Source organism: Lissotriton vulgaris, chromosome 12, assembly GCF_964263255.1.
Source record: "Lissotriton vulgaris chromosome 12, aLisVul1.2, whole genome shotgun sequence".
NCBI lineage: Eukaryota > Metazoa > Chordata > Amphibia > Caudata > Salamandridae > Lissotriton > Lissotriton vulgaris.
This window is the reverse complement of record NC_141700.1, coordinates 745985398-746012376: the sequence shown is the minus strand read 5'-3', so window position 1 is coordinate 746012376 and position 26979 is coordinate 745985398. Positions and strand designations below refer to the sequence as shown.

The following is a 26979-nucleotide window of genomic DNA, read 5'->3' as shown; positions in this document are numbered from 1 at the left end:
TGAGTAAAATAAGGTTTTGTAAATGCTATGGTTTTTTTCAGTGAATTTTCAAGGTTTTGTAAATGCTATAAAGGTCCTCATTTAAAGTTCTGTTGTGAGCTCCCCATCAAACATTTTAAGAAGAATAGACCAAATGGACAGATGAAAGGAGAGGTGTAAACAGTGGTGAAGGAGTCACTGATGATTACCCTGGATTGGGTAGAAGGGAGAGGGAAATAAAATGATAAGATTACAAGTTACCAACATGCCCCACAGCTGAGTGTGCTGAATATTCTAAATCTATCAACATTGCTAGGGCACAGCCCTGATATGTGATTACAGTTGACCTTATGGCATGTCATGTTAAAGAAACTTGTAGAGCCCAGGCTCACCAGAACAGCTTCATGATGCTGAGGGGGAAAAGTGGTAACACAAGTGTGTGAAACTATTACACAGGAGAGATACAGGACATCAGATTAAGAGTAGGCTTGCCTGAATAACCAGGTTTTCAATGCTCTCCTGAATTCTATGTAGCTAGATGCTGATCTCATTTCAGTGGGGAAGTCATTCCAAAGGTTAGGGGCAATTACTGAAAGACTGGTTCCGACATGTCTCTTCCTCCTGAACTGATTTACACTTACATTTTAGTTGTGAAGACTTGCGTGGTAAAGGCAATGTGTGGTAAAGCATTGCATTGTAAAGGATGCGTGGTAAAGACTTGCGTGGTAAATGATGCATTGTAAACACTGTTTTCCTTTTCAGTAAAGACATATAAATGGCCAACAAATTTATGTAATGATGTTAACAAGGAACATTATGTATGCACTGCTAAGTTAGGGTAGAGGAAAGATCTCGTAGGAAACCTACACCAAATTGTATTCCTTCGTAAGGTGATTTCATATCCAACTGCCTCATGGGACCTGATAGAGTGCAGCCGCAGCAATGAAGGGTTAAAACTGACTTGCCAAGTTGCCTGATCAAGACAAATTAAAGACAGATGATACTTCCAAAAAGAATGGAGTCAGCAGCAAGATGAAAAAGGAACGGATGTTCATCATAATTGGTAAATGATGAGATACTGTTTCATACATCAATGCTGAAATCAGATTTTAAAGCCAATGTAATCAAATTCATTTGGTGTAAGAGAAAACTGTAAACATCTGAGGTCCAGATACAATGTACATCCAGTTTCGACATGACATTTTCCCCATTTTTTGCTTCGGCCCACCCACCTGATTAACTTCATATAATAACAAGAGGACTGTGCTATTTTTGGTTTTACACACATTTGACATCTATGTAAATTTAAATGTGAATTTTTTTAATTATAACAATATAATATCAAATAAGCGCATGATCTTATTTTACATCACTTTCTTCTTGTTGCTTTTTCCCCTTGTCCGCCCCATTAAATGTTCCTTTGTGTTTAACTCAGGTTTAAACAAGATAATGTAACATTTGGGGAAAAATATACAGGAAATCAAAGAAGAAGTGGAAGACAAGATGGCAAAGATCTCCATGGCCACCATATACTTGCCCTTAGTGCTGAGATAGGCAGGAATAAAGGTGATCCATACACTGATAAATGCAAGCATGCTGAAGGTGATATATTTGGCCTCATTGAAGCTGTCAGGGAGGTTCCTGGCTAGGAAAGCAACTATGAAACTGGTGGTGGCCAGAAGCCCAAGATATCCCAGCATGCACCAGAAAGCCACCGGAGACCCCTCATTGCATTCAAGTATTAAGACCCCAGGCTTAGAGATAATATTGTATTGGGAAAAGGGTGAAGAGAGGCTTAGCCAAGATGCACAGAGGAGAACCTGAATGACAGTACAAACAATGATTACAGTCCATGACAGATGGGGGCCTACCCATTTTCTTAAGTCACTGTTGGGTTTGGAGGCATTAAATGCAACAACTACCATGATTGTTTTGGCTAAAATGCAGGAGACGCCTAGTGCAAAAGTGATGCCAAAGGCTACCTGACGTAGACGACACTTCTCTTGAGTGGGGGGACCAATGAAAGCCAAAGTACAGAGAAAGCAAAGACTAAGGGACAAGAGCAGGATGCAGCTGATTGAATGGTTGTTAGCTCTGACAATGGGGGTTTTCCTGTAATGAATGAAGAGTCCCAGGATAGCTAGAGGTACTATGGATGATAAAATGCTGATGACAGTCAACGTAACTCCTAGGAGATCCTCATAGTGGAGAAACTCTTTGATCCTTGGAATGCAACGACTTTGATTTTGGTTGGGCCATTGATCCCAGGGACAATTATAGCAATCTATTGAATCTGAAATAGCAAATTAAGATGAGTGTTAAACATGTATTACATATTTTGTCGCCAATATTGTTGCGCTAGTACCTCAATATTTTTGATTTACTCACCAGTTTCATTAGAAATTTTCCCCAGGGGACACAGGACACACAGAAAACAACAGATGGGCTGTCCCTCTTTTGCAACTTTTCTTGATCCCGGGGGACACGAGGGATTACACACAGAGACAGGTACCTGAAAAATAATTGCCAACAATTATAACCTAGTGTGTCCTTGACAACATCTCAGTTGTAATGTAAACAAATGTAATTCATTTTGTTTTTAAAAAACCCAACATTCACAAAAACATTTAAATTCAAACAAAGCAAGCATTAAAAATATTATAAAGTAAGCAAATATTCCATAAACAAATTGCTGCTCGGTCTACAAAGCTTTTGAAACTTAGAACAACATAAACATCATCAGAAATAAACATGTTTCTACCCCTGCTTTGTGTGGGGAGCAAAAAACTTTGATTTTGTCCTCATTATTATATTTTCTGAGCCTTAAACCTATTTTATGTTCTGAGTCCTAAACTTCTAGTTCAGCTTCAACCCACCAAGCCACAAGCCAGACTCTCAGTACTGGTGCTGGCATTCTTATCCCTTAATTGCAGGCCCGATGGTCAAGGCAGGAGAATGTCTGGTGTGATCTGCATGTTAGTACCCCAGTACTAACAACACCATACTCATATTCCTTTATTTTCTGGCAGAAGCCACAGCTGCTTAAAACCCCTAGGAAGTAACAAGAATTCTCCTGCACAGCTACCCATGTGAAATACCTCATCCTATAAAAAAGTTATTAATAGAAGCCCGGTAGTCATGCAATGACTCGGTCTGGCAATTTGATCCCAAAGCAACAACAATCATTTATCAACCATCAATGCATTATTGAACAGATAAATATAGGACCATAAGGGGAATGAAGGACGTAGTAGGGTTACAGGAAAAGTAGGGTAAATAATAAAAACAAGACCATATACATATGTATCCTCCTTTTGTAGATAATATATTTGGACACTGGCATACTACCCAATTATTGTTCAGTAGGGAGGAGAATACTTAAGGTTTTTATGGTGGCGAGCTTTCCCACTTTATGATATTTTATTGGGCTTATGCCAGTCTGAACTTCACTCTGACAGGCAACTTTATTGGGACTTGGCATTATTCTCTCCATAATGTATGAATGGAGCTGCTTTCTGGTTTCGCAAGTGAAAAGGGCACAGTCGTACTTGGTGCAAAACTCTGCAAATATAATAAAAATCCATAGAAAAACCATACCTAGAAGGTATACCTGACGCAGTTATAATGTAGCACCGGGCTTTACCACTTGATTCATCGCCCTAGATGTGTCACGTTGTAAATGGGCCACAACATGACACAACAGCGGCGCAAAAGTGTCACGAGGGGCTTGTTAATCTGCCCCACAGGGTTTCCTTTAGCAAAGTAGACTTTTTACCTGAGCTCATGGATCCATTTGAAGCTTTGGTTTTCAAAATAAGACCGCTTAGCAAGGCACACTATTCTACATGCCTTCCAATGGTAACAAATATTGTTTCTGCCTAATGGGGATGCTGTTACCTGATGAGGATGGCAAGTCCTGATCTTGGCACATTTAACACCACGGAAGAAGTGTAATCAGGTGGCTTTCATCCGCTGTCTTCATCTACCCAGAGAGCATAGCAAAGGAGGTATAATTGATGATGCGACTAAGTTGTGATATTTATATTTATATATTATTATTATGGAGCGAATAATGCCAAGTCCCAATAAAGTTGCCTGTCAGAGTGAAGGCAGGGTGGCCATTCCCACGCAAAGAAAGCCATGTAAAACTGATGCAGAGAAATTTACAACATTTCTCTGCGTCACTCTAAGCCTACACTGCGTCATAATCCCTATGCCATATCAGACCATGCATAGGAAAGGATGCATGGCATTTTAAATGGGACTCACCGCTCTGTTGTGGCGCATTGCTGGAGTTGCGTCACTTTCATGAGCAACTCCAGCATTGCATCACTTTTGGTTCAACAGATGCGTCAGACTTTCTGATGCATCTGTCAATCCTTGTCCCATGGTGCGCCATATTGTAAATAAGAAGAAACAATGCCAATACTGATTCATTACTCCAAATATTCAATTTTGCATCTCAAAACAGTTCAATACTTAAAAAACACACTTGACAATGAGATTAATTAAGGACACAAGAGCTAATGACAAATCAGACAAACATTCATTCACTCACCCGAACTTACTCTTTTCACAACTAATCCAAAGCATTCAACCTGCTAAATGCACACAAAACAAGGGGAAATCAATAAACTATTTGAGGAGCAGCTGGACTGCCAACACAAGCTATTAACACCATTATTTTTCCATATACACTCCTTAAAGTATTGAGCATGTGCTCCCTCAAAGCCAAGGTGCACAGCCCAGTTTAAATCATTAACATTGCTATCCAACACCCAGCCATTTAGTGCCTTGCTGGTGTAATCTATGAAATCCACCTAAGACTGATTTGGGAGTTTGCGGCTGTTCTTGAACCTCTGACTGTTTTTTCCAATGGGCAGCCCAAATGTAGCAACAAGAATACCTTTCAGGAGGGCATACCTTGCCTGGTTATCTGCCTCAAGTGTGAGCAGTGTGTTCCTCCCTACTGTGGGCATGTGTTTCCATAAGCTAATTGTCACATAAAAATTACTTGAGTGGTACCAACTATGGTCACTTCTAACTTTTCACAATTAAGATAAAATAGGGTAGAATCATAAAAAGAAATTGAGGGGGTCGTCTCACCAACAACGTTACATGGCATGCTTCATCATCTGTGACCTCTCGCACTATCACACTCTCACACTCAACATTGTCACCCCAGTGGACTCAATGGAGGTCTGAAGACTTTGTTGTTATTATTTATCTTATTTCAGGACATAATACAATGGTCCAGTTCAGGTCCATAAAGATTAGAAATACGTAGGGATATACCCAAAGACATTTCTTTACTTATGAGCACCCCTGGTAATGATTGAAAGCAGGTGGTTTGATCAATAGATGAAATGCAATGATTCATCTGACCATCTAGAATCCATGAACTACCAACATGTTTCGACCCATACTAAACCAAAGGTCAAAGGTCTTCGTCAAGGTAATAGGACACCCTAGCTATGTTATTCATTCTTACCATGTGAAAAAAAGAAAACTTATTTCCTACCATTTCCTCATCTACTAGGATGCAAACCTGAGTAATATTAGACTACAGGCTTCATGGTTCGGTGTGGGGAAATGCCTCCTCTGTAGTCACACTTTTCTCAAGAGGCTGGTGTTGCCACTGCACTGAGCATGGATCCCCCTTCCACTGTCGTATGTATTATCTACACTTTTCACTAATTACGAAAAGACATAAATGTCCATAGTTGGTATCTCTCAAGTATTTTGTGTGATAATTGTATAAATAGAAGGAGGACATACCTGAGTATATACCTCTTTTCTCTCCTGCAAGGTTCAATGTTTCCACAAGCTAACTCTCCAATACTCTTCTTAAACCTTGTGTACCCTCAGAGCTACTTCATAAGCAAAAAGCACTTGTCAGTATCATTTCCTACTACAGAGTTTGGCACCAGTTTTTGTGCTATGCAGACCTTCATCTCTCCAATGGACACTGCAAGGACGCTGCCACAATTGGTCCTGGATTCTGGGATCTGTCTGGCTTGTAGCTCCAGCTCCTTCAGACCCATTTCATGTGTCAACAAAAGTTTATTCTCAGTTAAGGCTCTTTCCGATTCAGGCCTTTTTTTCTCTGCTTCTAGCTTCAATTTCATCAGCTGATGTCTGAGCTCCTTCTTTGCCTTTATGTCCTCCAGCTTTTCTGAGTACAGGTCCCTGGCAGACACACTGCTCCTTGCCCCATCCTGGGCATTTACTAGGGGTGATTTGGGTTCTCCTTGCAGTTAAAGACCCAGGGTTGGGTCCACAATCTCCTCATCATCCTCCAAGTGTGCTGCTGCCACCTCATCATCATCATCCTCTCCTCCTGGGATGGACTTTCACATCTGCACTTATTCAAAGGTACTGAGGGCTACCTGGAGATCCAGTTTGGTAGCCTTCTTGTGAGTCCTATGATTCTAGTGGTGATAAATGCAGGACCACTGCTGTGACCCATGTTGCTATCTCAGAGTCCAAGCCATCGAATTTGCAGCTTCAAATTTTAGTCACTGGAGGATCTGTGCGACAGTGCTGTGAAGAAGCTTGCAGACTCTAAAACCTCTGTCCTTTCCTTCTCCATCTGGTCCCTGAGTGGCCATCTCTAGCCAGCGTGCCTTGACGACTCCTCCATCTGCGTTTAAATGGCATGGATCTACTCCAATTTGGAGCTTTTGTTCCAGTTTTGTATTGCTCCAACCAGCACCATGCACTGTCAGGAGTATCAAAGACTGAGGCCTGGTCATTTACCATGTTCTTGAGCCCGGCAGGGAACAACAATGCGTTACTCAGGTCTGCCTTTCTCAAAGCCTTTTTAACCTTCAAGAAGGAGGAGTGTCTGCACTGCACCTCCGAGTATAATCCGGGAACATCATTACATTGAGTTTTTCCAATTGGATGTGGCCCGCCATGCAGAAGCCCAGCAGTCTCTGTCCCTGCATTGTAGTACAAGTGTCACCACAAACCTAGGCTTTGCCCCTGGGGTTCTAGCAATCACTCTGTGTGCTCACTCTAGAGCAAAGAATTTAAAGAGACCCAGCAGCACCACTTTCCACACCAGCCAGCTCTTCAGGAAAGCCACCATGTATTTTTTCAGGGAATCCTATGACTCTAATGTTGTTCCTGTGACTACTTCCCTGCATATGTTTGGCTCGTCCGTAAACCACTTCGATTCTCCATGTGAGATCCCACATTAGCCCCTGCAGCATTAATAACGCTGGTTTGAGATCACCAAGAACAACTGGAAGATGGAATTTGACCTTAGCAGCCAGCTTGCAATGGTCATCTCTCAACAGACTGAGATCCTAAGCCACTTTGTCGATATTGTGTTCCAGAATCTTATGAAAGTTGTTACAAGCCGCCAATATTTGGATTAGTAATACTGCAGTGTTGTCCTCAGTATGTCACGAGGGGAGGGCGTGCATCAACCCATGGCCCCCATCCATGTAAGGTGGAGTGATGTCAGAATCGGGTCTGGCTCCAGTCTCTATCTCTTTCAGGGCTCTTGAGCGTCCCATTGTGCTATAGGGTGGATGACAGTGGTTTTGAGGTATGAAGTGCAAGTAGTGGGTTTTGGTGGGTTCCTGAAGGTGTCTTTACAGCAGGGCATGGCCAGCATCAAACAATGGGCAATCTCAGCCCTAGCTGCCCTCAGGAGTATTCCCCACCAGGGGGATTGCACAGTGCCCTAGACATTCACATTCACGGTTGTCACCTAACATCGTTGCAGGAACAGCAGAGTTCAAGGTGACCCCGCCCCCAATGTGTAAGGAAAAGTTCTCCAAGGGTCCCACACCTTCCAGCTCAGGCCAGGGCCCCACAGTCCAAGCCAAATGCAATGTCCCAGGTTTCAAGGGATCCCTCTAGTCTCCGATCAATAGTAAGTTAGGCTGAGTGGTGCTGCCGGGGCCAGTTCTCACCGCAGGGCACCTGCAGTGATCAGCCCAGGGCCTCATTAACTGCAGGTCCCGTCTTCATCTGTTTAGAGCTCTTCGTGCCTCAGGTCTGTCTTAGGCTAGCCAGGTAGAACCTCTGCTGGGCTGCTCAGGGGGAAATGTCCAGGAAGCCCATTCCACCCGGTGCTAATTCCACTGACCAGCAATCCCTACTGAGAAGCTGCGGTGCTGGTGGTAGGCCCTCCGCGCAGGTGTTAGGTGGCGAGTCAGGTCTATCTCAATGCCGCATTCTGCCACCATTCACCATACCTGTTTTCAGCAGCAGGCACCATCTTGGGATACAAAGCAGCACGGAGTTTGCGGGCTATGGTGCACCTCTCCGTCTTAGCACCCAGCAATCTGATGAACCATACACCCTGCACGCTAAGGTAACCCTTGCAAAGGTTTCGGCTCAACCTTGTAACAGAGAGGATGGCGTTCACAGTCTACATTGACGCCCAGACACAGCAACTACTCCCATCACCAAATGTGGTAATGTTTTGCTGAAAATGTTGATGTCTCTAAGCTGTCACACTTTTATCGGGGGAAAGTGAGGAAATTTAGGAAATTTAGTTTACCCCAAACACTGAAAGATTTTGTCACAGAAGTATGAGGAAAACGTGTTATTTTAAACTAAAGTTTGAGGCTGCTGAAGCATTATGGGATGGAAAACATTGCTATATCCTTGCAAGGCACACCACACGGAACTTGCCTGGGCCCAAATCCTATGGTTAGTCCTATCTCAAAAACAGATAATGTTTTTTTAATGGAAATGTGGAAATCTTCATTTTGCATTTGGGGCATTTTATGTCATATGTGCTATCGGAGCATAAGTGGGGTCGATTTTCAGGAGAAGTAGGAGCAAAGAATAGTATAACATTTGTCATTATGAACTGAATTTCTATCTATCATTGGTTTCCAAAAGTAAGTCAGAAAGACCACATTTTGTAAATTGCCTTCTGAAACACATGGTAGTATTTGTAACTCCAAATTCAAAGGTGTAGAGATACCCATTATTTCTAAATTCAAGTTTTCTTCCCATTTCAAAAATTCCTTCATACCCATTGTTCATTCAATATATTTTACCATATGCATTTCAGCATGATCAATACACAATGACAATTCATTTGAAGCTGTAGCTTAGATGTTGCTAATGGGTATTGCATGTTTTTGGACAGACAACAACCCCTACTAACACTATCTATTTCCGAAACTAGAATCCCAACAGTCCTAACAGTATGTTACTTTTGAAAACCGTCCCTCGAGGAAAAAAACTTACAAATGAAAAGTTGTCACTGATGGCTATTTTTTGCTGCTAATTGTTGCTATTTTTAATTTGAACAATTCGTTTTTTTGGGAAAACCAAGAATAATCTACAAAAGGGACCCCTTGCCAAATTAGAAAGTATGTCTAGTTTTCCAAAATGTTTTGTTTTTCTGGTTCAGCCATAGAATTCACACCTGTTTTCATCACAAACTGCCTGTAGACTGAAAGTACAAAATTGACTATCATTTAATAATGGAAAACGATGTTAAACACTTTTTTACAGTTGTGCTTCCTAAGGGCTGGGAAGATGATGATCTCAGCATAGCAAATGTTTCGTTGATGAAATTTTCAGAATTAAAATCATTCACTTTCTTGCACAGGTCTTTTTTTCCCATTGTTCCAGAAAAACTAAATTTATCTAGATGTTGACTTATTTTCATTTTCCCAAGATGTGGGAAAATGGTTGCAGATTTGGCCTTTCTTGTCTTTTGAGGAAAACGTTATAACTGCTTAATTGCAAACTGTCCCAAACATCTAAAAAAAGGACTTGGCACTGAATGGGGGGGAACCCCAGCTTTTGAATGTTTAATGGAGGAGCCAATGCGCCTGATTTTGATGTTGGCAGTCCTAGGAACGCTGTACCGGTGGATGGAGGTGTCACCGCCACCATCGCGATGGGCCTCCCGCCTGATCACAATGGTGGCATTGGGACCACTACAAAACTGTCGCCTCTGCCAGGATCCAGGATCCTGTGGTGGCGTCGGTAGTGAGAGGGGCTAGAAATGGTTGCAGTGCCACTGCTGGCACCAAAGAGCAGAATATGGTCTGCTTTTCACCGCCCATTTCATGGCGGGGCCTCGGCCATGAAAAGGTGGCAGAATGGCAGGGAAGGGGGCCCAAACAGGCCCACCTGGCAAATCTGCCCATGGCGGTGCATGCGGGGGGGGGGACATATGTTGTGCCGCCCTAGAATCGCACCATTGTGCATGCACTGCGTGACATGCACATCATGGTGTATTTCACACAGTGCACCAAACATGGCAGTGGTCCGACTGCAGCGTCATTACTGCAAAAGCATGCCCCCCTAGAGGGACCACCACCGCGACCCCCCCCCCCCCCCCCCCCCCAGGCCCAGCTACAGTATGATAATTGGGTGGCCGAGATACCACAGGCATGGCGGTCTTCCTCGGACCACCATGGCAGCGGTCCAGCAGGAAGGCGGCTAACATCGAAATCAGACCCTATGAGAAGAGTGGTGAGGATTTACTGGTTACAGTTATGTTATGTTATGTTATAACAGATTTCTTAAGCGCTCTGTCACCAGAGGTTTCCTGGCGCTGATTGGATTGGGAAAGAAGGGGAGGAAGCAGGGTAACAAAGGACTTTAGTGGGGGAAGAGTGTTGTTTTTAGGGATTTCCTGAAAGAGAGGAGGGAACAAGATGACTTAAGTGCAAGAGGGAGGGAGTTCCACAGCCTAGGAGCTAAACAAGAAAAGCTGCGGCCACCTGATCTTGAGAGTTTGAAACGGGGGACAGCAAGGAGAGAGAGGTGAGTAGACCTCAGGGTGCGAGGGGGGCGATAAGGAGTGATAAGGGCCTTGAGGAAAGCAGGGGCGGGACCAGTGAGAGCTTTAAAGATCAGACAGTGAACCTTGAAAGTGATTCTTTCGTTCACTGGTAACCAATGAAGATGGCGTAGTAAAGGTTGGGCCTACTGCCATTTGGGGGTTTTAAAGACCAGCCGGGCGGCCTGGTTTTGGACGATCTGCAGCCTCGATAACAAAGATTTAGGGAGACCGTAGTAGATTGAGTTCGAGAAGTCCAGCCGGGACATCACCAGGGCTATTAGGACTTGCAACAAGGCTTCAGGTGAAAGGAGGTGAGCGACTTTCCGAATCCTGTAAAGTTGGAACATGCAGGAAGATGTTACTGCGCTCACCTGTGCCTTGAGGGTGAGCCCGGAGTCAATCAAGACTCCGAGGCTCTTGACACATCCAGCAGGAGAAGGTGGTGTTCCGAGCTCAATCGGCCAGTACTGAGGGCCCCAAAAATGGGCACTTCTCCCCGGAAGGATGAGCTCAGTCTTGCCCGGATTGAGCTTGAGTTGGTTTTGGTTCATCCAAAGCTGGATATGTGTCATGGCAGTCTGGAAATTAGTGACAGCATCGGGGGAAGTGAGGGGAAAAATAATTTGTAAATCATCCGCGTAATTAAACACGGTGATATCCCATTTACCCAGGGAGTGAAGAAGGGGTTGAAGGTACAAATTAAAAAGAAGGGTAGACAAAGATGATCCTTGAGGGACTCCGCAGGACGAGGGAACACTGGTGGCGCAGAAGGGACCCATGCTTACTGCCTGGGATCTCTCCTCGAGGAAGGATTTAATCCAAGACAGAGCAGCCCCACCGATTCCGGCGGATTCGACACGGTGGATTAAGATGTTATGGTCCACCGTGTCGAAAGCCGCCGATAGATCTAGTAAAACTAATGCCTGGGGTTGTCCTCTATCCTCGCTGCGTCTGAGATTATCCAGCACAGCGAGGATCACGGCCTCAGTGGAGTGAGCTGGTCTGAACCCGGCCTGGTTAGGTGCCAGGTAGTTGGATTCCTCGATAAAGTGCGAGAGGCAGGTCGTGACATGAGCCTCAAGGATTTTGGAGAGGAAAGGTAGAAGGGAGATGGGGCGATAATTGGCCAGGGCTGCTGGATCGGCGACTTCACTTGGACTGATTTCTTTGCAAAATGTCCACACCTCAAAGGGTTCTTAACACATGGCTTCAGGCTGTATTTTTTAGTGGAAAGAGTTAAAGTTGAATTTTTTTACATTTTCTCCTAAATAAAGGCATTCTCTCAGTTTTCTTTGGGATATTTGAGCAATAGTTATAAATTCATGATCTGTGTGCACCTTTCAAATAGTTTTTGGGGAAAATGTTGGCACAATCTAATTTCATTGTGAAAAATGTATTTATATTCTCTAAAAAAGAATATTACTTCTACATAAAGAAGTCTCCACGTAGAATTTCATGGTTGTCATTGGGGGACATTATGCCAGATGCACTTGGTAATGAGAGACTTTCTTCATTCAGGCTTTGTTTGTACCAAGGAGAGGATATCTTAGCTGTTTCTTGTATTAGTTTTTGCGAAGCAATTTCATTCAGTATCTCTGGCAGCCTTATTATAATTGATGGTCCTCTAGAGGGGAACATAGATCAATAAGGTGTTTCAGATCTTGCGCCCAAAGTTTGGGTCACGTGAGTGGAGCAATGATCAACACCTTTGAGTGTGAATAGAGAAGGCAAAAAGGACATGATATCAGCCTTTAACTGTGTCCAATAACGATTAAAATATGTAATATAGCTCCCTTTTCATATGTGCATGATCTATTGCATTTGTGTAATTTCCTTGGTGGAACTACGGTAAAATACCTGAAACATTTTGAGAAATTCTGCAAAAATCTGCAAAATGCTGATCGAGGAATTTGCAATACTTTTTAGAGCAACATGCATCCTCGTATTCATTTTTAAGCACAGGGATGCCTTTTGCAATGCAAAATAGCACATAACCGCCCATGATGTGAACAGAGGCCTGCATAACTCCCATATCGCAAAATGCCCGAAGTTATGTGAGAGTACACCAGCGTAAACAAAATTTCAGCTGGAACTGTTAGTGAGTGCAGCTAGAGGAAATCATTGACAGCAAAAAGGAGGGAAATTGAGAGATAGCTATGTCCCATGCAAGCTGGAGTCTCCTAAACATTTTTTGCAAGAAAACTGGGTTGAGGGCATTGTGATTACCGCTTTCACCTGTTCTGTAAATATCAAATTGTCCTTATTAGAGTGGTAGATGAGGTGAATTTTCAAGAGTACCATAAAAATGTATCAGAAAGGAGACACAAAGGCTTGGGTCTCAGCTAAAACAGAAACATTAGGAGGAACAAATGATATAGATGAGAATGAAGGTCAACTGAGGGAGCGGAGTCAGGTGTCAAAAAACTTTCTATTTCAGCCAGAGAACATTGTGGGAAAGTGTGGCTGGAGAGAATGGTGGGAAATGAACAGCATTGTGGCTCCATTCTTCCTCCTGAAACAACAGGCCACCTCGCTAACTCTACCTTGTACTTTACTATCCCTCTGTATTCACCGTGACCTTCTACTCTCCTGTCTTCATCTGCACTCTTTCTCCTCCTTCTTTCTGCACATTCAAGGGCCAAGGGTTAGGGCTCAGCCTTTGTTCTGCTCTCCTCTGGCTCACCTCTGTGAGAATGAACACAGGGTGCGGTATCATGAGCAGCGGTGCAGGCCCCCACAATATGACCTCAGGTTTTTACACAGGATGGACAGCTCCAAGGTGATACCACATAGATAATATTTCATAGGTGGGACATGCAATTCTTCTCTGCAAACTACAATGTCCTAAGGCCCCTGAAGGAGCGCAGTGATTAACAAACAGCGGGTAAGGGTTGCCCCATTTCCATAACTATCACTGGTAGCAACTTTATCTGTGAAAAGAGTGCATACATTGTGAGTAGTTTCCTGATTGGTGCAAACCTTGATAATTTGCCTTAAACAGTGTTTCTACGACCACACCCCAAATAACATCAGATGTCCTTATGAAACGGTCTGATCCCTTCAGAATCCTTTGACTCAAGTTAAATCAAGGAAGATACATCTGTATGAAGTTAAAATAAGACTTTGCTTTAAGAAGAAAAAAACTAAAACATTCTAAGCTTACTAACATCCTTAGGTGGCAAATGATGATCTAGATTTAAAGGTTAGAGATCTGCCTCTGCTGGAACTGAAGGGAAGTATCCATTTCCGAAGGAAGATGAAGGCAACATTGTGACAAGCAGAGCACACCTGTCAGCGCCCCTCATCACTACAGGGCTACAGAGATGTAGCATGCAGTGAAATGGCAGGCTTTCCACGGCAGTGCCTGGACATGGATAACAGCAGAGCAGCAGTGGTTAATTTGTAAAACCGTAAGTACCAGGGGACGTGTCAGGAGGACACCACAGCTTGCACTTACCACCTCTGCCAATCACAGTACCATCAAAACTACTAACCATCACACTCCTACAAGTGTGCAAATTCATACTATTCAAGACCCCCAAAGTTGTAAGAATGATGACTTTAGTGGCACATATTAGTGATTGCTAATGTTTATTAAATTAATAATTAGCTGTCCTTGTGCTCATACCTATCTTGTGTTACAGCAAACAAATGATGGACGGAATGCTGACAATGCAAACATTCTCCCCCAGTCAAAAGATCTGGGTTAAATCCATCGTTCTTTTGCTCACCATTCCACCCCAGCTTAGACCCAGCCATATGCAAATCAGTCTTGAACCTGTGCCTCAGGGGAACAGTCCAGACCGAACTGCCAGGCCAGGTCCTCCCTGGTTTGGAAACAAGCACCCTGGGACCGGTTTCAGGGTATGCCACTTTTCTTCAGTCAGGCTAGCTTGAATCCAGTGGCACAGTGAGCAAGGGACGCACATTTGGCAGACAGCGACACCATGAGGCAGACTGTTACAAGCGCTGGTGCTAAGAATTAAGTGCCAGCACCAAGCACCGGAAAACACCAGCTCAAATTAAGCACTCCAGAGCAGAGATGTAAGTGAGGTAAGCAGATTTGCAGGCCTGAGTCAAAGGTACGGCCTACATGATTCTAAATGCAGAAGAATCTATGACAGCAATTTCAATACAAGAGCTGTTCTAGCCACCTCCACCCTCCCAAACTAAAGGATAGTGTTTGAAATAATATAAAGTAGAAGCACCATCGGAATCAACCCAGGCGTACAAAGTACGTACGACCGTGCTTTCTCCGGCCTTGCACCTAGAATTTGGAACGCTCTTCCTACGGAGATGAGAACCAATTCCTCCACTGCCTATTTCAAGAAACAGGCCAAACGGCTTTTCCTGAGTGGACATTAACTGCATCTTAATGTACTATTGCTCTAGTCCCCTTGTTGACTGATTTGACATTTTTTCCCAACGTATCTTTTGCTACTTAGTTTTGATTGGTTGTTAAACTGTTATTTTACTCGAGGGCCCTTTCAGAACTAAAATTCAAGATTACTTTGATGACCGATTACAGATTTGACATTTACTCTACTATGCTTTGACGAGCCAGTATATGATTGTTTCACTGAATGTTACAAGAATTTTTTTGCACTATATGAGAAACTGAACTAGTAGGTATCTGACTTTGTTTACTGTTTATTGTTTACTCCTTGTTGTTTTAAAAATGTTGACCTCAACTGTTCTTGGTTCATGCATGCTTCGGCCTCTATGTACAGCGCTCTGATACGCTCGAGGGTCATGTTCGCGCTTTATAAAACTTTTCAAATAAATAAATAAATAAAAGGACCGTCCACTGCCTGAAAGAGCCACTGATGTGAAATCGCTTACCACAGTTACCAAGAGTTCCATACTAGAATACAGGTATCAAGCAAGCAACTCTTGAAATCGATCTCAGCACTGGAGAAGCACATTTAGAAGTGACGTATTTGCTTCTATCATTAAGGACTCCTCTTTACATTCCAAATACCTCTACCTGCGTGCCTCTTGGATTCCACTGGACAGCGCTGATGTTAATCTTCAGTGTTTCTCCAGGAGGGGCACTGGAGTCATATGTGCCCACCTTCACGTGCCCAAGTATGCCCTCACGGTTATATTGCCAGTTTATAACATCATATTGTGCAGGGGGGTTGCCATGTTCATCAAAGAAGTACCCACTTCCACCCTTTTCTGGCAAACGTACATGCTTTATGTAGTGCAGAAGCTGAAGGAGGAGAAGAGAAAGACATTATTTTTAAATTATTTAACATTTTTAGGGCTAACTTTGATAAACCTGTACTTGGACTTCAGCAGTCCTGACCCTTACAACTTACCTCAGGACTTTTGCCATTCATGACATATGCTTTGTATTGCCTTGGTAGACAGCGACACCATGAGGCAGACTGTTACAAGCGCTGGTGCTAAGAATTAAGTGCCAGCACCAAGCACCGGAAAACACCAGCTCAAATTAAGCACTCCAGAGCAGAGATGTAAGTGAGGTAAGCAGATTTGCAGGCCTGAGTCAAAGGTACGGCCTACATGATTCTAAATGCAGAAGAATCTATGACAGCAATTTCAATACAAGAGCTGTTCTAGCCACCCCCACCCTCCCAAACTAAAGGATAGGGTTTGAAACAATATAAATTAATCGCATAATGTTGCTTGCCTTTTAAGCACATGGCTATATGCATAATTCAGGACATTATTTTGAAGTACATGTGAAAAAGTATTAGACATTTCACACAGTGTGCAAAACACAACTGATTCCTTTTATCTTCTTTCTAAGTACTGATCTTCATCCTGGCACAGCTGCTTAATATTTACATTGGTTAGCAAGTAAATGACTTTCAGTGCATTTGCTGTTTCTTTGACATTTTCTAAGCATAAACTGATTGGATCTACAACTGTTGTGATAATGTTCTTTTTTTTTCTCATAGAGATTTTTTGTTCTCAGTAAAAAGTGTCTCCATAGCCCATTTTTAGAATAAATAGAGAAAGACGATAGAGAGAGACACAATGATTAAGAGCTTGAAAGAGACCAACTTATAAACACCAGAAGATGTGACCTAACGGGCAGAGTTGCTGACTTTGGAATTGGACATCCATGTTTGAGTTTCAGTGTCATCTCAACATCCTGGGATTCTAGGCAAATCACTTAAGGGGTGATTATGATGGCGGTGAACCCGCCACCGGCTGCATGCCGGTGGCGGGCTCACCGCCACCGTGCAGCCTATTACCCCCCGCCAGATCAGGATGGCGGGCGGTGTGCCAGGCAGGCGGAAAGCCCGTCTGTCACGGGTCCAACAGAGGCAATCATTGCGATTGCCTGTCAGATCCAGCCCGCATCCACAAAATGGTGGCAGTGCCTAGCAGGCACCGCCCGCCGGATTTGGATGCTGCATCCCCGCCAGCCTGTCTATCCTGGTTCAACCACCATTTAAAGGCTGGCGGAGATGTAATTTGGGGGCCCATTGCGGGCCCCCCATGTGCAAGGGCATGTGCATTTTGCACTTGGGGGCACCTAAGATGTCTCTCTACAGTTCCCTGCATGAGGTGACAGGCACTGCATGGTGCCTGCCATGTAGTGCAGGGACATGCACAAAATGCCCCACATCCTCCAGTGGATGTGTCAAAACCAGCTCAAATTGAATCCCGGAAAGACGGAGCTCCTTCTTCCTGGCAGGAGCTCTACCCACTGGGGTCCGCACTTTTGGCCGGCAGAACTTGGCCTCCCCCCCACCCCCGTGGCCTCGGTAAAGAGTCTCGGGGTCACTATTGACTCCGGCCTTTCTCTCGGGCCCCAAGTGGGGACGGTGGTCTCCTCCTGCATGTTCCAGCTGCGCAGGATCAGGAAGGTGGCCTAGCTCCTCACTCCTGAAGCCCTTCTGCAAGTTATCATGGCCCTCGTCCTCTCCCGCTTAGATTTTTCGAACTCTATTTACCACGGTCTGCCTAAAACATCTCTCTCCAGACTACAATCTGTTCAAAATCAAGCGGCGAGACTGGCCCTTGGGATTCCGAAATGGCAATCCGCCAAACCCCTTCTCTCTAAACTGCATTGGCTCCCTGTCATCTCGAGGGCAGCCTTTAAGATCGGCTGCCTCACCTTTAAATCTTTATCTGGCTCCTGTCCCGTCTTTCTGAAATCCCTCATCAGGCCCTACTGCCCTTCACGGAACCTGAGATCTTCCCACCTTCACTTCCTGTCCATCCCCCCTATCAAACTCTGCAGATTTGCATTCCTGGCCCCTAAACTTTGGAACTCCTTTCCCCTCTCTCTCAAAACCTCTAACTCTCTCATTCTTTTCCGTAAATCCCTAAAAACATGGCTTTTCCCTCAATCCAGCTAAATCCCTCTGGTCCTTCTGCATCCAACCAGCGCCAGGAAACCCACGGTGTCAGTGCGCTTTACAAGTTCCCCTTACAATACAATACCATACAATACAATACAAAATGCATTTTTACTATTGCAGCCGGTGCTGCAACCAGCAGCACCCACCACAATGGTAAACATGCATAATGTGACCGCGGTCGTATTACAATGTCATGTGTGGGACCGCCGCCATATAGGCAGCTGGTCCCAATTCCTGCGACGATGGCAGATGGACTTAAGTCCGTCCGCCATCGTAATAAGGCCATAAGTCTCCCTGCACCTACAAAAAATAAAGTGACCTTGTGTAATGTAACTGGTGCTAATATAAAGTGCTCCAATACCGACAGGTCGAGTTCGCGCTATATAAAACTGCAAAACAATACAAACAAAAATGCAAGAAAAAAGAAGGTGAAGCAATGTCCTATTATGAAGAGGACAGCAGCCAGCTCAAGTAATGAATATCATCATTAGCTGCTGTATATGTTCTAGATGAGATAGAGGTGTGTGCACAGAAATTGGATTCAGTCAGAAGAACAGCTAAGATTGAAGAGTAAGAAAAAATATAGGGCCTGATTCACAAAGGGCCTCTGCACTCGTGGTGGAGGCCCCAGATTCATGGCGGGGTGCCCACTTTCATGGCAGGACCTCCCCAATAAGAAATTGAAATCTGGAGGTCCGGCCACGAGTGGGGTCCCCAACCATGACTTCGGGGCCTCCGCCATAAGTGCAGAGGCCCTTTGCAAATCAGGTCCATAGTACCTACACTTGTAAGGCACCTGATTGGACCCTCATCCAAGCGGACTTTCACTGTCAAAAGTCAGCTAAAGGTTATTGGTCCCATCAACTGTGGCATAGAGAGGAGTAGAGTGCGTAGAGTGGAGTGGTGTAAAGTGCCATGGAGTGATGTCAAGTAGAGTGGTGCATCATACAGTGGAGTATAGCATTGTATAGTGGAGTAGAGTGCAGTGCCATGTAATTGAGCGGGATATGTACCAGGAAGTGGAGGAGAGAGGCGTTAGCCTTCCTGGCTTAATGCCTCTCTGCTCCACTTCTGAAATGCAAGGCTGCACCATATTTACAAGAATGTGGTGCAGCCTTGCGTTTAACAACTTAGCGCCAGCGCAGGCATTCTTGCACCAGAGTGCAAGGGTGTCTGCGTGCAGGGGGGGGGTTCTTTATGTGTAGGAAGGTGTCCCTTCCTGCACATAAACAATCCTAAAATGCCATTCTGTTACTGTCATATGTACTGCTTCATGCAGCTTTGTGGAATCAACCACTGGCCCGATACCCTGGGACCACGACCTGTTCCGGTCCCTAAAGTTAAGAATCTGGGTTTCATATTGATAACAATCGTTCCCTCAAACCTCAGGTGTCTAGGGTCACTGTGACCTGCTTTGCTTTCCTCAAATGGCTTAAAAAGATCCTCTGGCTAATTCCACCAGCAGTCCAGAAATCGGTAATGCAGGCTTAAGTGACATCCAGACAGGACTATGGCAATGTTTTGTACTTGAGAGCAGATAAAGACTCAGTCCATCGCCTGCAGGTCATACAGTATGTGGCTGCACACCTCCTCTATTGGATACCTATATATGCCTCAGCTTCACCTCTACTTCATAAACTCCACTGGCTCAGGGTGAACAAGCACATCAAATTCAAGGCTTTATGCTACATGTTCAGGGCCAAACTTGGCTTTGCACCCTCTTACATCCAAAGCCTTGTGAAACCCTACTTTGCTGCCAGACAGCTGAGATCAACCAGTCTTGCTCTCTTCTGTGTGCCCAGGTTCCGACTTGCTTGAATGAGAGGCTGCATGTTTTCTTACTTGGGCTCAAAACTTTGGAAATCTCTCCCAGTTGAGGTCAGGAACTGTCACTCTTTGTTAGCCTTCCGTAAGAACCTAAAGACTTTCCTTTATAACCACCAAGTTTAAATCCTTATCCTAGGTTGCTGTCTAGCTGCTTGTCTCCTGTCTTGTCACGCGCCGGGAGACCATGTTGGGTAGCTGTGCGCTCTATAAATCTTTAAATTAAAATAAATTAAATTAGAGTGGAGTATTGTGTGGTGGAGTGTCATAGAGTGGGTTAGAGTGAAGTAGCATAGAGTGGTGTAGACTGTCATAGACTGGCGTGGAGTGGCATAGAGTGGAGTAGAGGGTCATAGAGTGGAGTATCATGGAGTGGGATGTCATAGAGTCGCGCAGCGTGGAGTGGAGTAAAGTGAAGTGGCATAAAGTGGAGTGAGGTAGGCTGAAGTGTCATAGAGTAGAGTAGAGTAGGAAGAGTAAAGTAGAGTAGAGTGCCATACAGTGGAAAAGAGTGTTGCACAGTGTAGTGGTGTAGAGTGGTGAGGAGTGTCAGAAAGTGGAGTGGAGTTTCGTAGAGTAGATTTTCATTGCACAGAGTGGAGTGGAGTGCCGTAGTTTGTCACAGACTATAGTGTTGTAGCATGGACTGGCAAAGTATCATAAACTGGATTTGCTTAGAATGATATTTTCAGTGGAAATTTGTGAGGCAGATTATAGTGAGTCAAATAAGTATATAGGCATGGCATGGGAGCATACTCAGCTTGCAAGCTGAACCCAAATCAGGTCAAGCCGCTTCCCCAAGCCTGGCCAAAACCTGAGCTCAGTCCTCACTGCTGCCATGCCTGAGGGTCGGGGAGACTTTGAGGCCAATGGAGGAGAAAGGGAAGAGGCAGCTCCAGTCGTTTAAGGAGCGGCCTATGCATCGAGAGTCACGATGGCTCAGTGTCTCCATGAACTGCTCACTAAGGGCCAAGGCCCACCAACCTCCAATTCAAGCTAATCGTGCCAGTTGACTTGAATCTGGAACTGGACCCGCATCTACAGGAATAGCATTGGCAGAACTGTCATAAACAGCTCAGCCCTTGCATTCCTCACAGCAATGTGGCTCTACTCTTGTGTACCTCTATGGTGTGATCGTTTAAAAGGTTCAAGCTTGAATAACCTTCAGCCAACATATAGGATTTACCTAGTCAGTCAGCTGAGGGGTATTTTTACCTTACACCAAGGATGTCTCCTGTTAGTATGTGAGTAGGGATCTTTGGTTATACAAAGGAAAACGACTCAGACAATCCACTGAATAGGAACTCAAGCTAGAGCATTGGCAGTGCCATGTCATAGGGCATATACTTTCCCAAGTAAAACTGTTTGTTTGTCGGACAATATAACCATTAGAAGTGTGCGAGACTGATTCACGCACACTGTCCAGATATTCTGGCCTATGACCTGCTAGCTCACAGTGCACCATCTGTACCCCTAACCTGACAAAGTAATATATAGATTGTGCAACCACAAGACATGACAACTCTGACTCTCCAAGGCAATCATGGCATCAGATCTAGAACCATTTCATATAGCTACTGTTGCATACCTAAAGAGATACAATATACAAGAAGGACACAACATGCAGGTTCAATATTTATTAAAACATTGTGATTCTTAAGTAAAATTCTTGTGCTGTATTAATCAACAGGGGAAACAGAATAATGTAATTAACATTACAAGATTGTTGAAAAAGATAAACAGTTCAACCATTTTGCTGATTACAGAAAATATATATTTGCATACAGGTACTGTGTACTCCAACCTAGCACTACCTAACCTAGATCTTGGCGGATGGGATACTTTATCACAATTGTGATGGATATCCCATCCTCCGTATTACAATTCCATTATATCCTATGGAACTTGTAATAGGGCTATCCTTCACATTTGTAATGGAGTATACCATCTGCCAAAATCGTAATCAGGACCCTAGTGTGTCTAAGGTGAGTGGATCTGCCTAATCCCTGTAGGGTAGTCTAACACTGGGAAGCATCCCTTGTATGATGTAAACAGGAATCAACTGGGCTGGAATTCCAGCCTGTGAGTGACCTCTCAGTGTCAGTGAAATGCTCTGCTTCCTAAACACGGAAGTGCTGTTGTTTATGTAATGGACATCATCCATGCTGCCATGTTGAAGTCTCAGTCAGGTTGCTATAGTTTATTCTATTGTGATAGCTCTGTCCTTATATAGGGGCTTATTACAAGTCCAAGCTATTTTTCTGCTGGCTTGGATTATTACCCTGGGCAGTATTATGATATCATTACGATTTGGTAAGAGAACATGTAATATTCTCAGTTGTTAGTGAGCTTAACATAGATTTTCACAGTTTTGAGTAGTGATGGATGATAGATGTCAGCTGGATTTCTTTCTTTAAAGTTATACTGGTAATCAATAGGGGAAGGCGAGGGGTAGATTGGGGTAGAATCCTACCCTCAATCCTATACGGTGCTGAACTGTGGGGATATAGTAATTTTTCCAGATTACAGGTGGAGCAGAATAAGTTACTTAGACTGGCCACAGGTTTACCCCAATCTACCCCTCGCCTTCCCCTATTGTTCGATCTAGGTAGTAACCCTATAGAGGATGTGGTATGGTATAGACCACTGGCGTTTTGGCGACGCTTGTGGACTACACCGGAACTCTCCATGTTTGCCGAGGCTATCCTGGAGATTAAGGGACTACAGGGTAAGTATGGGCGAATTTTGCGAATCTCACGTTCGCGAATTTTGCGGATTTGCGAACTCGCAATCCGCAAAATCTGCGAATTCTCGCGAATTTGCGGATTTTTTTTGTGTGTGTTCGCGTGGGTTTCTGCCAGTTCGCGAGGGTTTTGTACAATTTCGCAAACGCGAACTTACCTGTCGGGTCGCAAGTTTTGCGAACTTGTTGTTTCTACGTGTCCAGCCTGTTTGGGACACTCTTCTTCATCACTGCCACTCTCTGTCACCACTGCCACTCTCTGACTACTCATGCCACCCTCTGGCCCACCCATGCCACCCTCTGTTTCATCACCGCACCCTCTGGTTGTCCAGTGTACATTATTTTCGGCAAAGCAAAGCACACCTTCCCTGCCTCAAGTGACCTGAATTAATTTGGGGCTGATTAATGTGTCACAGAATATTTTTTTAGCTGGCACCTGCTTCCTTAGTGCTTCCTGATTAGTGATCTTTTGCACTTGCTAAGTGCTTTCATTGTTGCAAAATTAGTTACAACACCTGCCCTGCCCCAACTGACAATAATGAATTAGGGGCTGATTAATGTGTCACTGGATTTGAACTTCCAGCCTGGCTCCTGCTTGTCTGCCTTAGCTGTAATTCAGGACCTTTGTGTAACTATTCTGAGGGTCAGAGCAGGGTCACATAATAGTTGCAAGTAGGCAACTGAACTCTGGATGGGCCCCTCAGGAAGCACTACAGGATATGGCTACTAATGATGAGCTTGAACTTTTGAACCTGGTAAGTAGTTTCAGTTTTGCTAAAATCGTATTTCTGCAATTTAGCTCTTATTCGCGGGGCGTGAAGTTGAACTGGGAAGCCGCGAACTCACGCGAACAGTGCGAGCAAGCCATAAAATCCGCTGCTCGCGGATTTGCGGATTTTGCGGGAAATTCGCGAATCTCGCGGATTGCGAATTTACCGAAAATCCGCAAAATCCGCGAGCGTAACGGATTTTCCGCCCATGCTTACTACAGGGGTCTTTGAGGGTACCTTGGTTATCATCACATAGAGCGTCTTTGCTGGACATGGGATTGTAGGCCTTGTGGGTAGACCCAGCCAGTGCCACTTTCCCTTCCAAGAAGTCCCTTAAGGAAATATACTGGAGAAGGATCACAGATAAGATATTGGTCTCAGTGAGGGGGCCTTCTATGACCTCGGCTTTCTTAGGTAATAAGGAAGTCCTGTGCTTTGAAGGTTATTGGGATATAATAACTAAGCCTCTTGATCGGAAATTGTACCACCAGTTGAGAGTGGGCTCACTTCCCCTGTGTGGGCTCACACATTCTTGGAAACGTGGAAGTAGTGATAAATGTCCTTTTTGTATCAAGGCCGTAGAATCTATTGATCATTTTATATTTTGCTGTACAATGTACGCAGTACCCAGACTTGTTTGGTTAAAACCCGTCTGCTGTTCCTTGGGTACTAGCTCTGCTATCACTGCGAGTAGGATTTTGAAATCGGACACTACACCCTAATTTGTTATTGGCGTATCTAAGTTCATTAGCTGGGCCTGGGCCTTACGATCACAGAATTTGAAGCCCTGATTTATCTGTTGTTTTTATTACATTTTAACCCCTTTTTAAGCTTTAACCTTGATTGTAGATGGTTTCGGTCATGTGTCCTTCGTTGTGATATTTAATATGCTTGATATATAGATTTTAACTTGTTTGGTATTTATTGTTTTAACAACTATGGAATGTATTTAGATGATGTATTTCTGTCTTTTATGATGTAAATCGAATAAAGACTACTTTGACTGACTGACTGGTAATCTTTGCATTCCTGCAGCCTATCACTCATAATCTGAACTAATTGTCCTTCTGATTTCAGTGTTACTACAGGATTTTGACCAATAAAATATCTGCAAGTATTCCCACTCCTTGTTTTCTGAAAAAGTCTTATTAATATTTGTTTAAAAATATTACCGTCCTAGATTTTTAGAAGTCCCTCTACTAATAAATAAATATGCTTGCAGATTGTTTTTTAGGTTAAGTTCTGCAGTAGTGGTCTCCACAACGGGCTTCTGAGCCCCAACGCCTCCTGCTTCCCACCAGACTCCAAGCACCAGGCTCTTGGCACCAGGCACTGAAGAGGGATTATGGGGCCCCGTCACTGCCATTTATTGCTACCGCTGGGTTGGGACTTGGTCCTCCAGCAAGACTTGTGGCCGCACGGGAGGTGACATCACCCTCCAGAGGCCTCTTCTGCAGCTGCTCTCTCTCCCACAGAGTGGGACAGGCACAGGCATTCCTTGGCCATGCCCAGGCCAAGCCCTTGCCCATCAGAACCAGGAGGACCCCCCTGAAATCTGTATCCCAAGGATTTGACCGCTCCTCATACCAAGGTACTGCACTCAATTTGACATACATAACAAACCAGAACCGGGCCTTTTTTTTGCCAAATTGAAACCGCCATGGGGTGGGCTGGGAGGCGCAGTGAAGAAAAAAAAACAAGAAACGAATTTGGAACCCAAGCCTTCCGATAGGGAGGGATGGGGAGCATGAGGAGAGTGTGTTGGATCGAATCAATAATATAATATCAGATTGCGAGGGTTAACACCAGCATTATTTACTGACACTCCTGCTCTGACCCTCAAGATCCCCCAATCATACACTCCTGCTGTGTCTACTAATCTAGGGTGTGGGAACATACCAAGCCTATTTAAAAAGGCAGCTAGTAAGACTCAGCTATTGAAAGTCCCTGAAGTACTTGACGAGCCCCCCATTAGTCCATCTAGGGATCCCTGCGTGACTCAACGTGCGATGCCAGCAGACCTCCCATTGAGCAATAGATTTGCACCCCTCGCAGAACAACCAGCAACAACTGGTACACTTATTTGCAAAGAGGGCCTGGGAGCCATAAGCACAGCAACCAATAGGACATATATGATTCCTCATCCTGGTGGTAGGGCAGTAGGTAACAAAACACCACTCCCTAATCTAGGTCTCCAGAGGGAAATATTAGCCTTAAAAGAACCTATAAGGGCCCTAACTGCCCTTATTCCGAAACTGTACCTCAGAATAGAAGATCGAAACAACCTTGAAATCATACAATTCACGTGTCTCCCAAGTACTGCTACGCACTCAAACACGAATCTTCCCACCCCCATAGCACGCAAACAACACACAATGCTCCAAACACTAATCTTGCACATTTGATTAGCACCCTAGGCCACCATTAAAGGGTCCTTTGCAACTTACCAATCACGCACAATAATTTCTATTGTAATAAATATATTATTGGTTTAAAATTAATAGAAACATACAGTAATAGGTTACATCAAAATCATCCTTGTAGTTAAATATAGCAACACTTAATAGTTCATACCTTATAATACAAATTTGCATATTATATACATCCTATATTACATCTCAAATTAATCTTGAGTTGAGTTGAGTTGAGAGAGAATTTGTAAAGCGCTACTTTGCCCAAGGGTGTCAAGGCGCTAGAGATGGAATAAAGAGCTGTGTGGTGAAAGACGGGGGGAGGATCAGTTGTAAGCCTGCCTGAAAAGCCAGGTCTTCAGAGCCTTACGGAAGAGGGGGTGGGAGGTGAGTTCCTTGATCTCAGCCGGAAGGATATTCCAAATTTTAGGAGCACAAAAGCTGAAGGCTCTATCGCTCCATCTGGCTTTGCTGGTTTTAGGGACGAGCAAAAGGTGTTTATTGGCTGACCGAAGTGCCCTGCCGGGGACATACGGAGTCACCAGGGGTTTGATGTCTTCAGAGCCAAGCCCGTGCAAAGCACGATGGGTGAGACATAGGACCTTGAACTCTATTCTGGCCTGGATAGGAAGCCAGTGAAGGTCCTTCCTAATAAGAGTGGCTGAGGCGAGTTTTGGGGCATCAGTGACAAACCGAGCTGCTGCGTTTTGAACTGTTTGCAAACGCTGTATCTCTTCTTATTGTTGATAACAATTTTACAAAACCTGAGTTCAGTGCTGTGTCATCTGAATGTAGACATCAGTGCTTGTCCACAGGTCTGTATTCCTCGGGAATTAAAATACCACTTAAGTATAGATTTTCTTTAATCTTTAAGATTTGAGCATATACAAAGCAAATTAATATTGTTTTCTTCTCACACTTTTCATAAGTGACAGGGCATCAATTCCGTTCCATATGGAAAGGCTATAAGAATACCCTTAGCAGAGGATTCAGGGTCTCCACAAAGAATGAATTCTGCGGCACAAGATTCATGAACTTTTGCATAAAAAAGGTCCGGAGGTTACTTGGGCCATTTAAGGCTACGTTTTCCATCTGTAGAAATCATTGTACCCAAGGATACCACCCTGGCCTT

General features: G+C 44.2%; 1 protein-coding gene across 1 annotated transcript in view; it reads right to left on the bottom strand.

Annotated features, from left to right (window-relative positions):
- Positions 1–1343: 1343 nt before the first annotated feature.
- LOC147678550 (extracellular calcium-sensing receptor-like) overlaps positions 1344–26979 on the bottom strand; it is a 165163-nt gene continuing 139527 nt past the window's right edge. Inside the window, exons 4-6 of the mRNA XM_086946596.1 lie at positions 15744–15971; positions 2368–2491; positions 1344–2272 (exon numbers count right to left, since the gene is read on the bottom strand). Of these exons, the coding sequence (XP_086802722.1) occupies positions 1344–2272; positions 2368–2491; positions 15744–15971 (1281 nt within the window). The remainder of the gene's footprint in view (positions 2273–2367; positions 2492–15743; positions 15972–26979) is intronic.